This window comes from Propithecus coquereli, unplaced genomic scaffold (genome assembly GCF_000956105.1).
Source record: "Propithecus coquereli isolate 6110/MARCELLA unplaced genomic scaffold, Pcoq_1.0 Scaffold242, whole genome shotgun sequence".
NCBI classification, from domain to species: Eukaryota; Metazoa; Chordata; class Mammalia; order Primates; family Indriidae; genus Propithecus; species Propithecus coquereli.
Genome location: NW_012147975.1, coordinates 2,262,555 through 2,274,581, shown reverse-complemented (window position 1 = coordinate 2,274,581; position 12,027 = coordinate 2,262,555). Strand labels below are relative to the sequence as shown.

Below are 12,027 nucleotides of genomic sequence, written 5' to 3'. Positions count from 1 at the left end.
TCTGCCATGCAGCTTTTATATCAAAATTCACTGCTGGGATATTCCCCCATATAGAGCTTTAATCATTACCCCAGTGTCTAAGGCTGGTTTCTCACAGCACCAGAGACAGCAATGTACCTAAGCTCAGGGATGGGAAGGGCAAAGAGAAAATGCATTCAACAAATATGGCAGGCACTTTTCATGTGCCAGGAACTTTCCAAAGTGTTGGGCACACAACACTGAATAAAACGAAATCCTTGCCCTTGTGGAGTTTACATTCTTTCCTATACTAGTGAGACTTCAGGAATGAAAAATGAAATCACACTTAGCCTCAAAGAAAATATACAATAGAAAAACTCAACAGAAAAATTCAAAAGAAAGGAAAAAGAGGGACAAAGTCATTTCAGACTTTTAAACTTTACCCCTGCCCAAAAAGTAGGTGAAATGAAACAACAGTTTTAAAGGAAGAAAAAACTGTAATTCTAAGCTTCTTTAACCACATGCCACTGCACTATCCCACCTCTCAAAGCCCCTTCTTTGTTTCCAGGGCAGGTGACAACTCCCACTGTTTCTAGGGTGTATTTGCACCCCAGCAAAGGTTCCTATTCCAGGTAGTCAAGCCAATCCTGTCCTCCTGCACACTTCATTGGTATTCAACAATGAGTGCCACCAATTTGAAGCAGAAAACTAGGACGTAGGCTAAGCAACTTGACTCTTCTTGCCACCTGGCAAGTTAGCATCACAACTGGTAAAGAAAGGCTAAGCCTTAGGGACAGAGGCTCTTGCCTGGATCTCTAAGCAACTACACTTCACCCACACACATTGGAAGAATGTTAACACAGGGGGAAGAAAGGGTGGAATGGAAAGTTCTATAGTGAGTGAGCCACACAGCTTCTTTCAGCAAATGAACACTCCAAATTGAAGCATTAAGGAAAATACCGTTTTCTAGGACAAAAGAGATGCTTTGCTGCTAGTATAATTTTCCAAAAGCAGTATTTTTAGGATGGTGAAACTGCCTAGGTCTCTGGAATCTGAATTCTGATGACTAAATCTCCATCTCTCCAGGACATAACATGTGAAAACTCTTAAGAAAGAGACTGCTGGCCATCTCTCCCACTGCCTTCTCCCCATCTCCCAAAGCCTACAAACCAATCTAGACAAGTTCCTGACTGCACCATCAAGCATTTCTCAGGGAGATGGAATGCATTAATACTTCAGCCTGCTGGAAGTGAGAGTGACAGCAGGGAGGAGGACACAGGTCTAAGTGCCAGGGAAACAAAGACCAAACCAGATATAGCCATAAATAGCCAAGGACTTAACAGAGGCCTGGGCCATAGGATATGACCTGCTGTGGCCAGTGAAGGGCCTAGGGACTAGATATTGCCCTTTTTGAAAGGCCTACCCATTTCTTAGAGGAAGGGGCTGGAACAGTCAGGTGGCCTTCTCCTTGTTTTCTCCTTGCCTTTCTTTGTGGGGAAGAAGACACTGTAGTACACGAGGTTGCTTGGGAAAATGGATTATTCTAATAAAACTTTATTTTTTCAAACACAGCCACAGAGGCAGAACCTCATGTTTAACACACACAGACTTATGGATTTTTTTAATATAAAACAAAGTTTACGAAATTTTTTTCCACTTTTTGTACTCGTAATCCCATTAGCACAGGGACTTTGGCAGCAGGTGGGAGTGAAGGGCAGCTGCGGCTGCCAGTGGGCAGTCACCGGGCACAGGAGGAGAGCACCAGCCTGGGAGTGGCTTCACTCACACACGCAGGAATACTCACCTACTGGCCAGCCACACCACACACACAGCACAGGTGCAGACATCAACCCAGCATCAGCCACAAGCCCTGGAGGTGTGCTCCACTCTGGGTAAGCCCAATATGTGAAAATCCACATAGTCAAAAACAGCTAAAGTAGAGGGAAGTCACCTGCTTTACAAAAGAAGCAATCATAGGCTGCTTTTAAATGGTTAGTAGTCCAAATGCATCAAAAAATAGCATTTGGTTTACACAGAACTGTTGGAACAGATCTATTGTGTAAAGCAAAATGAACCACTTCTTGAAAAGGCTTGTTCCAGGGCCATGGATTCTTAGACTGGGAAGCAAGATAATAGTTCTGATAGTTGAACTTTCCAGACTTAAAGTAATGGAATTAAAATAATAACTATAGACTTTCTCCCCTAAGGATGGTGCCCTAGGGCTTTGGGGAAGCCATGACGGAGGCAGAATTACTGCCCTCACTTCTTCAGTTTAGAGGCTGCAGAGACCCCATTGGCATTGCCAGTAGCCTTCTGGAAGCTGGCACAGCCAATCTGTAGCAGAGAGACCAGGATAAGGATGCCCCAGGAGGAAAAGATGCTGGCACCAGGGAAATTATGGCCTAAAGAGGGAGAAGAGCCAGGGAAGGGATGAAACCAAGGATGGCCAACTCCTGGGCTCACAGTTTTCCCGGATTCTCCAGAGAGCCTCTCAGGCCCCACAGAGACCTGGAAGCCCAGTGGTAACTAGCCAGGAGATGGAGAGGAGCCCTGGAAGGGTAGAGCCTCTATGGGCCAGAGGCTTAAGAAGACATGGCCACCTCCTCTGGAGTGGAGATAAGGAGGCTGAAGCCTCACTGATGCTCCTATCTGACACGTGGGAGACCTAGAAACCATCAGGTTCAATTCCCCAAGAAGACCTTGGTCTTCCCTAACATGAGGAATTAGGTCCTAAGACACCCTGGAAATTGAAGAGAAAAATGCCCTTCCTGTAATGAACAAGAAGGGCAGGTCCAATTTGGTCATTTGTCCAAAGCTGGACAAAGCCCCACAAGCTATTGTGGCAGCAGCTTCAGTATGCGTTTCCACTGGTGCCAACCCTATCAAGGTACTTAAACCTATCCCTGTGGCTACCGGGAACTGCTGCCCTGGCTCAAGTTGTAAGTGAGAAACACAAAAGTAAATTCAATTCAACAACAAACTCCTAACTGCTTCTCACAGGCTTGCTTTACACATCCTCAGACAATCCCTCTGTGAGCCCCAATCTCCCTATGGTCTCTCAGGGCCAATTAGACACAAATAAACATTTCCTGGCAGGAGTGGAAGACAAACCAACTATTAAATGCTAAAACCCCTTCCTCTTTCTCAAGCAGGTCAGAAAAGAGGCAGGGCCTAGATCTTGTAAGAGTAGGTTTCCTACAGTCTGCTTCCAAAGGGCAGTGCTGGGGTGAGCTCACCCCTGTCTGCTGGGGACTGAATGGCACTTCTGCTGCAGGTGTGCCTCACTAGATGCTAGGGACCTGTACAAGCCCTTCCTACCTTGTCTCTGACCTGGAAGGACAGAGGGTGAGGGGAAAAGGGTGCCCCCAGTAGCAAAGAAAAGAAAGACATGGAACCTTTCAACCCTGCCTCAGTTGCCCAGGTATGCTTGCATCACTAAAGAGAGTGAAAGAGGCAGGTGACATACAGCCTAGACAATCTGATGAGAAACAAAGGCCAGCTCAGAATAAATGTGGCGACCGCCCCCCACCATCCCCCAATACTAGATACATCTAGTAGGGAGGGGTGGGGCTGAGGAAATAACCATTAGCTGAGGTCACAGCATTTAAAAGACCCTGCTGTACCCCCAAACAAAATCCTTTGCAGAGCCAGTGATGCTATGGATTATAAGCCTGGTTCCAGAGCTATTTAGAAAAAAGGAAAACTTTGTGCCCCCTCATGACTCCTTGAACAAGCCCTTCTATCCTGTAAAAACTCAAGATCCTGGGGGTATCATGATGCTCTGCTATTAAGGAGCAACTGCCTTCCTTCCCTAAGGCTACACAAACACACCTTTCCTCAAGTACACTCCCATGCACACACACACACTCACACAGTTTCTCTGAGGAGGCTGACTGAACCCCCCACCCTGGCCAAATTCTAAGACACAAGTGCCCTTTGAAGCAAAGGGGCTAGTGAAATTCCCCGAGCTGGGGTCAGCAGACCCCTTCCTTCCCTGCCCATTGCTCTCTCCATGGCAGGGATACTCACACTCAGGGCCGCCATGGTAAGGGTCTGCTCTGGGGCTGTCCCTCCCGCCACCAGCTCCATTTATCTTGTCCCGGCCAGTCTCTCGGCATGGTCGAGCTTGCTGGAGTAAGATGATTTCCGGCTGCCCTGAGTCGGAGCCCTCCACTCACCCCCATTCCCAGGCTGGGCCCCCAGCCTTGGGGCCTTGACACTTGTTAGTAGCCATAAGAGAGTCAGTCTGTGTGGCCCCAGGAAGTAGCCTCCCAGTTTTAGTTCTCCTCAATCAGATTCAAGTCCAGGTCCCCAAAGTCCTGCTGGCACAGTGTCCGCTTGCTTAGAGCCTGCCGCCCCCACCGCACAGCCCCCTCCTCCTCCTCTTCGCTTTCACTCAGCACCTGGGAGGAACCCCCAATGGGGCTGCAGGAAGCAGAGAGGGGTGGAGGGCTACAGGCCATGAACCATGGTGGAGAGATGCTGCTGCCTTCCCGGGCTGTTTCTTGGAGACAGAGACCTCCTGAGTATGGTTTCTGTCAAATAAACAACAAAGTTAAGACAACAAGGAATGATACCTAACTTCCTTCCTGGAGCATCCTAAGATGTATTTCAAAGGGTCCCTCTCAGATATACTTGACAGCAAGAATCCTAGGCTTTAGGGTGAAGTTTGTAGACTCTGACAAAATTTGGCAAATTGAGTGTACATGCACATTTCTCTGAGGAAAGAGCCCATAGTTTCCAACAGATTCAAGAATAGAAGTTCATTTATAAACTCCATGCAGGCAGGAACATCATCTGCTTATCTCACTATTCTGTCCTGCCAGTGCCCAGTCAGAGTCAAGTACATGGTAGATATTCAGTAAATGTTTGCAGACTGGTTGGATGACTGTATGAATAACGAATTCTCAAAGAGGTTTGTGACCTAGTGCTCTAGAAAGAATACGAAAACAGTGGAAGTGCATACAATAACTACACTCACACTTAGAAATCAAAAAACATTTGTTAAACAGATGAATGCTGTAGCAGCCCATCGTGCTTAAGCCCTCCCACAGAGCTTAAGCAGTGACGGCAAGTGGCAAAACCAGCCTTGAGCACGAGGAGTGGGGCACTGATGATGGGACTTTGTGGCTTATGCATTCTTAGAGAGGAGGGAAAGTGACTCTAGCAGGACAATCTGGGATCCCTGCTAGAAGGTTTAACATGGGTCTCACCCAGTTTCTCTGAAACTCCCAAGGCCCGAGAAGTTTCCCAGGATGGGGGACTTTCAGTGCTAAAACCAGGACAGTCCCATGCAAACAGGGATGGTAGGTCCCCCTAGCAAAAGCTCAGACAGGGAGGCCCTGTCAGGAGGGCATGAAGCTAAGGGATAGCTCAAAAGTGGGAACAGAGTACCCCCACTCCCAACCAAGCTCCCCTAGTTTTGCCAGTCCCACCTGATTCATCTTGTCAAAGTCTAAGGAAGGCCGCAGATGCCGGGAGTCCTCTTCATGGCGCCGCTTGACTCCAGTTTTGCGGGCATCCAGATCACAAGGCTGTGAACGGCTTCGGGGAAGGCTGCGGAGACCTCGAGGTCGCCAGGGCAGCTCTGGGGAGGACGCGGGGGAGCTCCGGGCAGAGGGCAAGAAGCGGCTTGCCTGTGGGCCCAGGCTGGGTGACAGAGAGAAGCGGCGCTGAGGTGGGCAAGGTGACAGGGACTCAGCATCACTCTCCCAGGAGCCACTTTGAGGGGAGGCAGCACAGGGTCGAGAGGAATCTTGGGCCAGGGCCAGGCTGAAGAATGGAGGGCTGTAGGGTCTGTGGGCTGGGGCACATTGAGAAGAGGCACTGGGAGCTTGGAGGAACCTGAGGCTGGAGACCCGCTTTGGGGGGCTCTGGTGAGGCACCTGCGGCCCACCCCCTCCACCACTGCCCCGGTGCTTGATGGGAGTCCACAGCTTGGAGGGGGCAGGCCGCCACACCGGCTGCCAGCGAGACAGGTCCACGGGCACTGAGAGTGAGCGGCAGTGCCTCTTGGATGGAGGAGCAGGGGGCACAGGAAGCTTCTCTGGGTCTGGGGGCTCAGGGCTTAGGACTTGGGAAAGGGGCTGCTCCTGCGGGGAGCTTCCCCGACTGGGTGGTCTGAGGTGCAGGCTCAAGCCTGAGGGATGGTAGCTGAAGTTGAGGCTGTCCTGGAACTCAGCACAGGAACAGTGGGGCAGGCCCCTCCAGGAAGCACCTTCTGGAAGGCATTTATAATAAAAATAATATTAATGATAGCTAACATTTTTTTAAGAGCTTACCATGTGCCACAAATGTATTGACCACTTTATGTGAGGTTTCCCAAAAACCTCATGAGGTCGGTACTATTACTATCCCAATTTCACAGATGAGAGTCCAGTAACTTGCCCAAATCCCACAGCAATCAAATAACCAAAACAGGATTCAAACCCAGGTCTGTCTGATGCCAAGGCTAGGTTTCTTAAACACTATGCTATACTGCCTCCATAGTGAGAAACCACCTAGAATCAGTAACATATTTCATATACCACCTGCCACTCCCTCTCAAAGGTAAAACAAATCAAGAGAAACAAACATGTCTATATATGTGCCTGGCTCATTCTGCACTCTACTCCACCTAGCCTTACTTTGCCAAACACCTTCCCTTCCCCTGCCTCCACCCCAGGTGCTGAAAAGCAGGCCTATCCTCTCCTTCCTCGGCCTTTCCTCTTCTCAGATGTCAACAGCACCAAGACAAGAGTTAGCGCTACCGAGAAGAGGTAATCAAGCAGGTAAGAGATCACTATTATTCCTAGGGATGGCAAACAGGGTGGGGAAGGCCTCTGACGGTGGAACCTGTGTTTGAGAAACCCCAAGACTTTGTGCTACTCATGTTCCTTTGTGTCCGGCCACCCACATACTCCAATTCCCTTACCCTAGGCCTTTCTTAAATCCAAACAGGTGGCGGGACCAAGGGGAAGAAGTGGAAATGGACTAAAAGGAATGATCCTGACTCATTGTACTCCAATCAAAATTGTGACTTTTTGGAGATAGCTAAGAGACAAAGGGCCAACTCCAAACTCCTCTGGCTAGCGGACTAGAATTCTGCAGGGGCTAGATATTTGGAATAAATGACAAGTATATGAAGTCAGACGTGATGATGGCAAAACTCACATCTGACTCCATTTGTTCAACAGTTTTTCCCCCTACTGACCTCCATGAAGGCAGGGACCATGGGTCCTATTCTGTACTTATGGCACAATACCTGGCTCTAAGCAAGTATTTAATAAATAGGAGGAAAAGACTGAATGAATATGCTTATGCCAACTTATTTCCCTTGCCAGGTATCCCAGAATAGAAAGAGACAGAATAGTTCTGGTTGTTTAGTGATGCCTCCATTTAAATGTTCCCATGACCACAGGCCCTTTGATTCATTCATAATCTAGGAATTTATCCCTTGGATATATCTTCATACGTGAAAAATGACATATGTACAAAGTTATTCACTACAGTTTTAAGTGTCATAACAAAAGATTGGAAATAATCTAAATGTACAATAGGAGATTAGTTAAATAAACTATGGTACATCCATATACTGTGATAATATACAGCTATATAAAACAAGAAAATGCTCAGAACACTAATACGGAAAGATATCCTAGCTATGTTAAAGTTAAAAAAAAAAGGTACCGAGTAACATATAGTATGCAACCTTTTGTGTTTAAAAAGGTGGGAATATATACATGCATATTTGCTTCTATTTGTATAAAGAAATTCCAGTCAGATATAATGTACAAGAAAACTAGTAACAGGAGTTACTTTTAGGGAGGTGGTAGGAGCTGGGTGGACAGGGGACAGGAGAGCAAGGGAGACTTTTCTCAGTAAAACCTTCTTGTTATTTAAAAATTTTTGAACCATGCAAATGTATTACCCATTCAAAAAATTAGAATACAAATGTCCCCACAAGGCTAGAGTAAGAGCAAACTAAATAACTTTCATGCTGGGGCAGTAAAATGGAGACAAGTGCCAATCTCAGAAGTTGACTCTGGCAAGAAGTTTCTAGAAGTAGACTAGTTGTGGTCACTGGAAACCAGTGAAAAAAATGTGTGGGTAGAGGCATGGGTATACACACATTCACAAACACATATAATAGCTTACCAGACACAAGCTGGAAAGGGTTCCCACAGCTGGAGATATCTGCATGATCTGGCAAAGGCTAAGAAAGAGAGAATATCCATCATGATTCGGGTTCAGAACACACTGACAGATTTCTATGAAGCCCTCTTCAGTTCTCCCCTGCAATTCATGAGTTATAGGGATGTTAGAGACTCCAAAGCGTTCTCTTCCTCTTGTCTTCCCAAAGTTAGTGAGTAAAACAATCCGTATCTTCTAGCATCTCAAACCCTTCTCCACCCAAGTTTTCTATCAGTGGAAAAATCCCTGCCCCCTTCCTTTTGGGCTGGGTTTTGAGCCTTTAATGGGCTCTTCCAGTACAAGTACCATGATTCATACAGCACAGGACAAGGGTAAAGTAGTAGCAACAAACAGCCTCAGAAAAAAGGGGGAGGGGGTGGTGGAGAAGCAGGAAGACTGGTCTTTTACCAAACTGATGCTGAAGCGTGTGCATTTCAGCTCATCCAGAGTCTGCTTCTGTAGCTGCTCAGTGATCAGGGTTATCATGATTCTCCCCAGGATTTGACTTGCACACTTTGGAGCAAATGATGGATGTCTTCCCTGTTGTTCTTCCAGACCTCACTCGTGAGCCGTCTTCTGCCACTGCAGCACCATTCTAGCACCATTGGGACTTCCCTCTCCAGTCATGCCTGCTGAGTCTGCCAATTAGAGGGACCAGCCCCAGGTGATATTAGAAATGTACCTGGTCCAGAGATGGAAAATGCATGGCACACATACCACAGCACCCCTATGCCAGGCCTCTGGCAGACATCATAAATTGATCACAGCTCTTCCCTGCTAAGCCAAAATACCACCTCAGAAACATTCTGAACTTGGCACTTCAGATATCCAATAAAGTAAACTGGAGTTCCGAATAAGTTGAAATTTATTTGCCACTCCTAAGTTGGTTTATGCTCTGTTGTTTCTAACTAGACTATCAGCACCACTTAGAAAACAGTTCAAGTGAGAGAAAGGGATGCCCAAATGGATGGTTATTTCCATCCAGATCATCCCAATATTTTATCCTCCAGGCAGAATTGAAGAGAGGTACCCCTCTCCTAAACTACAGAAATAGTAATAGAAAACGGATGAGTAAGTAGCAGTGGTTATAGGCATGACTTTCTACTTCAGACCAGAGTAATAGGACTTTATGTCTTCCCATAGCGTGAATAGCTGATACATTATTGTTTTCCAATAGATACCCTGTATAGTCTCTTATAAAATGGGAAGAGGATAAGGAATGGTCAGGGTAATTCCAATTACATTTCAACTCTACAGATGTTATAAACAACAACTCCACAACTTCATGCAACTAAGTTTTTAGCCTGATCTGACTCAAAGATCATGGATACAATTAATTAAGATTCTTTCTCATGGTCAATTTCTAACAGAAGCAAACTAACTCTATCAGAGAACAGGCTTCAAACCCACACAACTGCCTGAGGGGCCCTGCTCAGAGGAAAAGGGGAGGTTAACCCAGTGTCTTGATTTTGTTCTGCCTATTCCCAGAAATGACCAGCTGGCAGACAGCTCACCAGAGAGTGTATGTAGCATTAGCAGTTGAGAGAATAAATGCCCAAGAAATCTAAATCTTAATCCAAGTTGCTGTGATAGTTTAGCAAAGCATTTAACATTCTTTGGCCTCAGTTTATTCATATGTAAAGTGGGCAGAATAATCTTAATCTGTCACAGGAACAATATAACATGAAATATCAAAATGTACAAAAGCATACCATCTGGCCTATAAAAAGCAGGAGTCCACATCAACAACCATTTTTCATTCCTCCTCAGAATGCCAAAAGTGATGATATCATTAAGATAAAGGCAGCAATAGGCGCGCGCGCGCGCGAGCGCGCGCTCGCGCTCTCTCTCTCTCTCTCGCGCTCTCTCTCTCTCTCTCTCTCTCTCTCTCTCTCTCTCTCTCTCTCGGTGGCTGGATGCCATCTTCCCTCACCTGCACACTAAGGGAAGCCCAAGAGGGCTCTTCCTTCTGTCACCTTGGGGGCAGATCACTCTCTACAAAAAAGAGGGACTCCTCTTTACCCCATTCCTACTTCAGAGGGAGGCCAGCCACAAGGAAGAGCAAAGAAATACAGTTAGATGTACTTGGAGTTCTTTGCAAGAAAGATGCAGAAGTCAATCATCATTATAGTTAACTATCATTTTCATGCATAATTATTACCACCCTGAACAAAGTTCTAGCTTCCTGAGAGCCCCCTTCAAATGCTTCCCCTATACTCTTGTGAGAGAAGCTAAAGCTTGTATCACTTCTGCTCTTGGTTTCTTAACTTTGCCCTTAAAAATCAACCAAGAGAGGGAACCTAACTGCAGGCTTTTAACGTAGAGCTCCCAGGCCTCAGGCTGACCAGCCATGAGGAGCAGGGAGTGAAGCAAACTTTCCAGCTTTTCAAGAGGCATTTGGACAAACAGCAAACTCCCAGTCCTCTCTAGGATCAAGTGAAGAGAGTGATTTTGTGTTTTTCTGTATTTTAATTGTTGGGATGTGGCCACACACAGCGGTAATTGGAACAATGCAACTACCACCAAGCAACTGATACTTTCAGCCTGAGTGTCCTAAAACAGGCCAGGCTGAGAGGGGGAACAGAACGGAAGCCATAAGGAATCAAACGAGGACACAAAAGAAGGCAAACCAGCTCCGCGAGGGGCCTCTTCTTTCTCAAGCAGGCATTGAAAAAAGTCTAAGAAGCCCTCTCTAGCCGCCGTCCTTCCCCTTCCATTTTGTATATCTGAGGGGTCGAGACAGCCCTGAACGTTCACTAAACAAGTTAAAACTTCTCAGCTTAACAACTGGCACCGGGCTCAGCCCTTCAAAACAGCAGGCCGCTAGGCCTTCCCAGCAACCCCACCAGGCCTAACTCTCAGTCCAAGATTTCCCTCCACCACCAGTGCCCTAAAATAAAGACCAGACCCCCACCCCATCTTTTATTGGGTGGGAGAATCCCCTGACACCCGTGTTTCAGGGATGCTGAGATTGTGCTGAAACCTGGACAACCTGGGATCAAGTCAGGCGAAGGGGGAGAAGAGTCACAAATCCTCTGGGGACCTTCCCCCCAGATCCCAGCCCCACACCTCTGGGGGAGACTGAAGGAAAACATGAGGGAGGCAGGGAGGTGCACGAACAGGTAAGTGGAGACCCAACTGCTCTTCTCCCATATGGTTCTGGTGGGGATGGGGTGACAAGTGGGAAGCACCCCTCCCCCCACCCCGATGAAGAAGCAAAAGGCTAGGCCCCTCCAATCTTCAACCTCTCCCTCTGTTGCCCTGCCTGTCCCCGCGGGGTGGGGCATGGGGCGTCCGCTGGTCCCGGTGGGGGCGGGGGGAGCGCCAGGGCTCGCTAAGGGGGACTGTCGCTTGCCTCTTCCCACTCAAGTTCCATCATCTGGCCGTGAGAAGCGAACTCAGGACGCAAGAGGATGGGGAGGGTCTGGGACTTAGCACTCCGCCACCCCCTCCCCCACTGGGTCCCGTGCTATCCCCGCGGAGGCGGCCTGCGAGGCCGGGCCGCGCGGGCGGCCGGACTGGGGGAAGGGAAAAAGGGAAGGAGGGAGGGACGGTCGAGGTGCCCGCCCCGAGGCCCCAGCGCCACCTGCCCTCCGCCACCTACCGCGGCTCCTCCAGCTCCCAGGGCCGCGGCCGGAGCAGCTCTGAGCGCTCCTTTCGCCCCACGGTGCCCTTAAAAGGCGCTGGCGCGAACCAATGAGTCCCTGAGGAGAGTGGGGGGATAACTCCGGTTGGCAGAATCCCCCTGAACCCCCCGCGGAGGCCCAAGCCCCGTGTCGTTTCTCTCTCCAAGTCTTTCTCCGATAGCGGTGTCGGGAACGAGCCTGGCGCTTTGATTTAGGAATGGGAGTGGTTTCTTCACTAAGGAGTCACCCCCTCCAAAATATCGCAGAGAGT

The 12,027-nt window shown here is 48.1% G+C and overlaps 1 protein-coding gene across 1 annotated transcript; it reads right to left on the bottom strand.

The window, feature by feature from the left end:
• Positions 1–1,479: 1,479 nt before the first annotated feature.
• On the bottom strand, positions 1,480–12,027 carry FAM53C (family with sequence similarity 53, member C). The gene is made up of 5 exons (XM_012646400.1): positions 11,735–12,027; positions 8,539–8,768; positions 8,095–8,152; positions 5,394–6,178; positions 1,480–4,493 (listed from the first exon to the last, which is right to left on the bottom strand). The coding sequence occupies exons 2-5, from the start codon at positions 8,614–8,616 to the stop codon at positions 4,236–4,238; spliced, it is 1,179 nt and encodes a 392-aa protein (XP_012501854.1). The 5' UTR covers positions 8,617–8,768; positions 11,735–12,027; the 3' UTR covers positions 1,480–4,235.

What these genes read in the sequence shown, in the direction of transcription:
- FAM53C (XM_012646400.1), bottom strand. Translation starts at nt 8,616, where the DNA reads ATGATAACCCTGATCACTGAGCAGCTACAGAAGCAGACTCTGGATGAG. An exon ending in CACGCTTCAGCATCAGTTTG is followed by an intron (nt 8,153 to 8,538) that starts GTAAAAGACCAG and finishes TCTCTTTCTTAG; the next exon opens with CCTTTGCCAGATCATGCAGA. An exon ending in CCCTTTCCAGCTTGTGTCTG is followed by an intron (nt 6,179 to 8,094) that starts GTAAGCTATTAT and finishes AATGCCTTCCAG; the next exon opens with AAGGTGCTTCCTGGAGGGGC.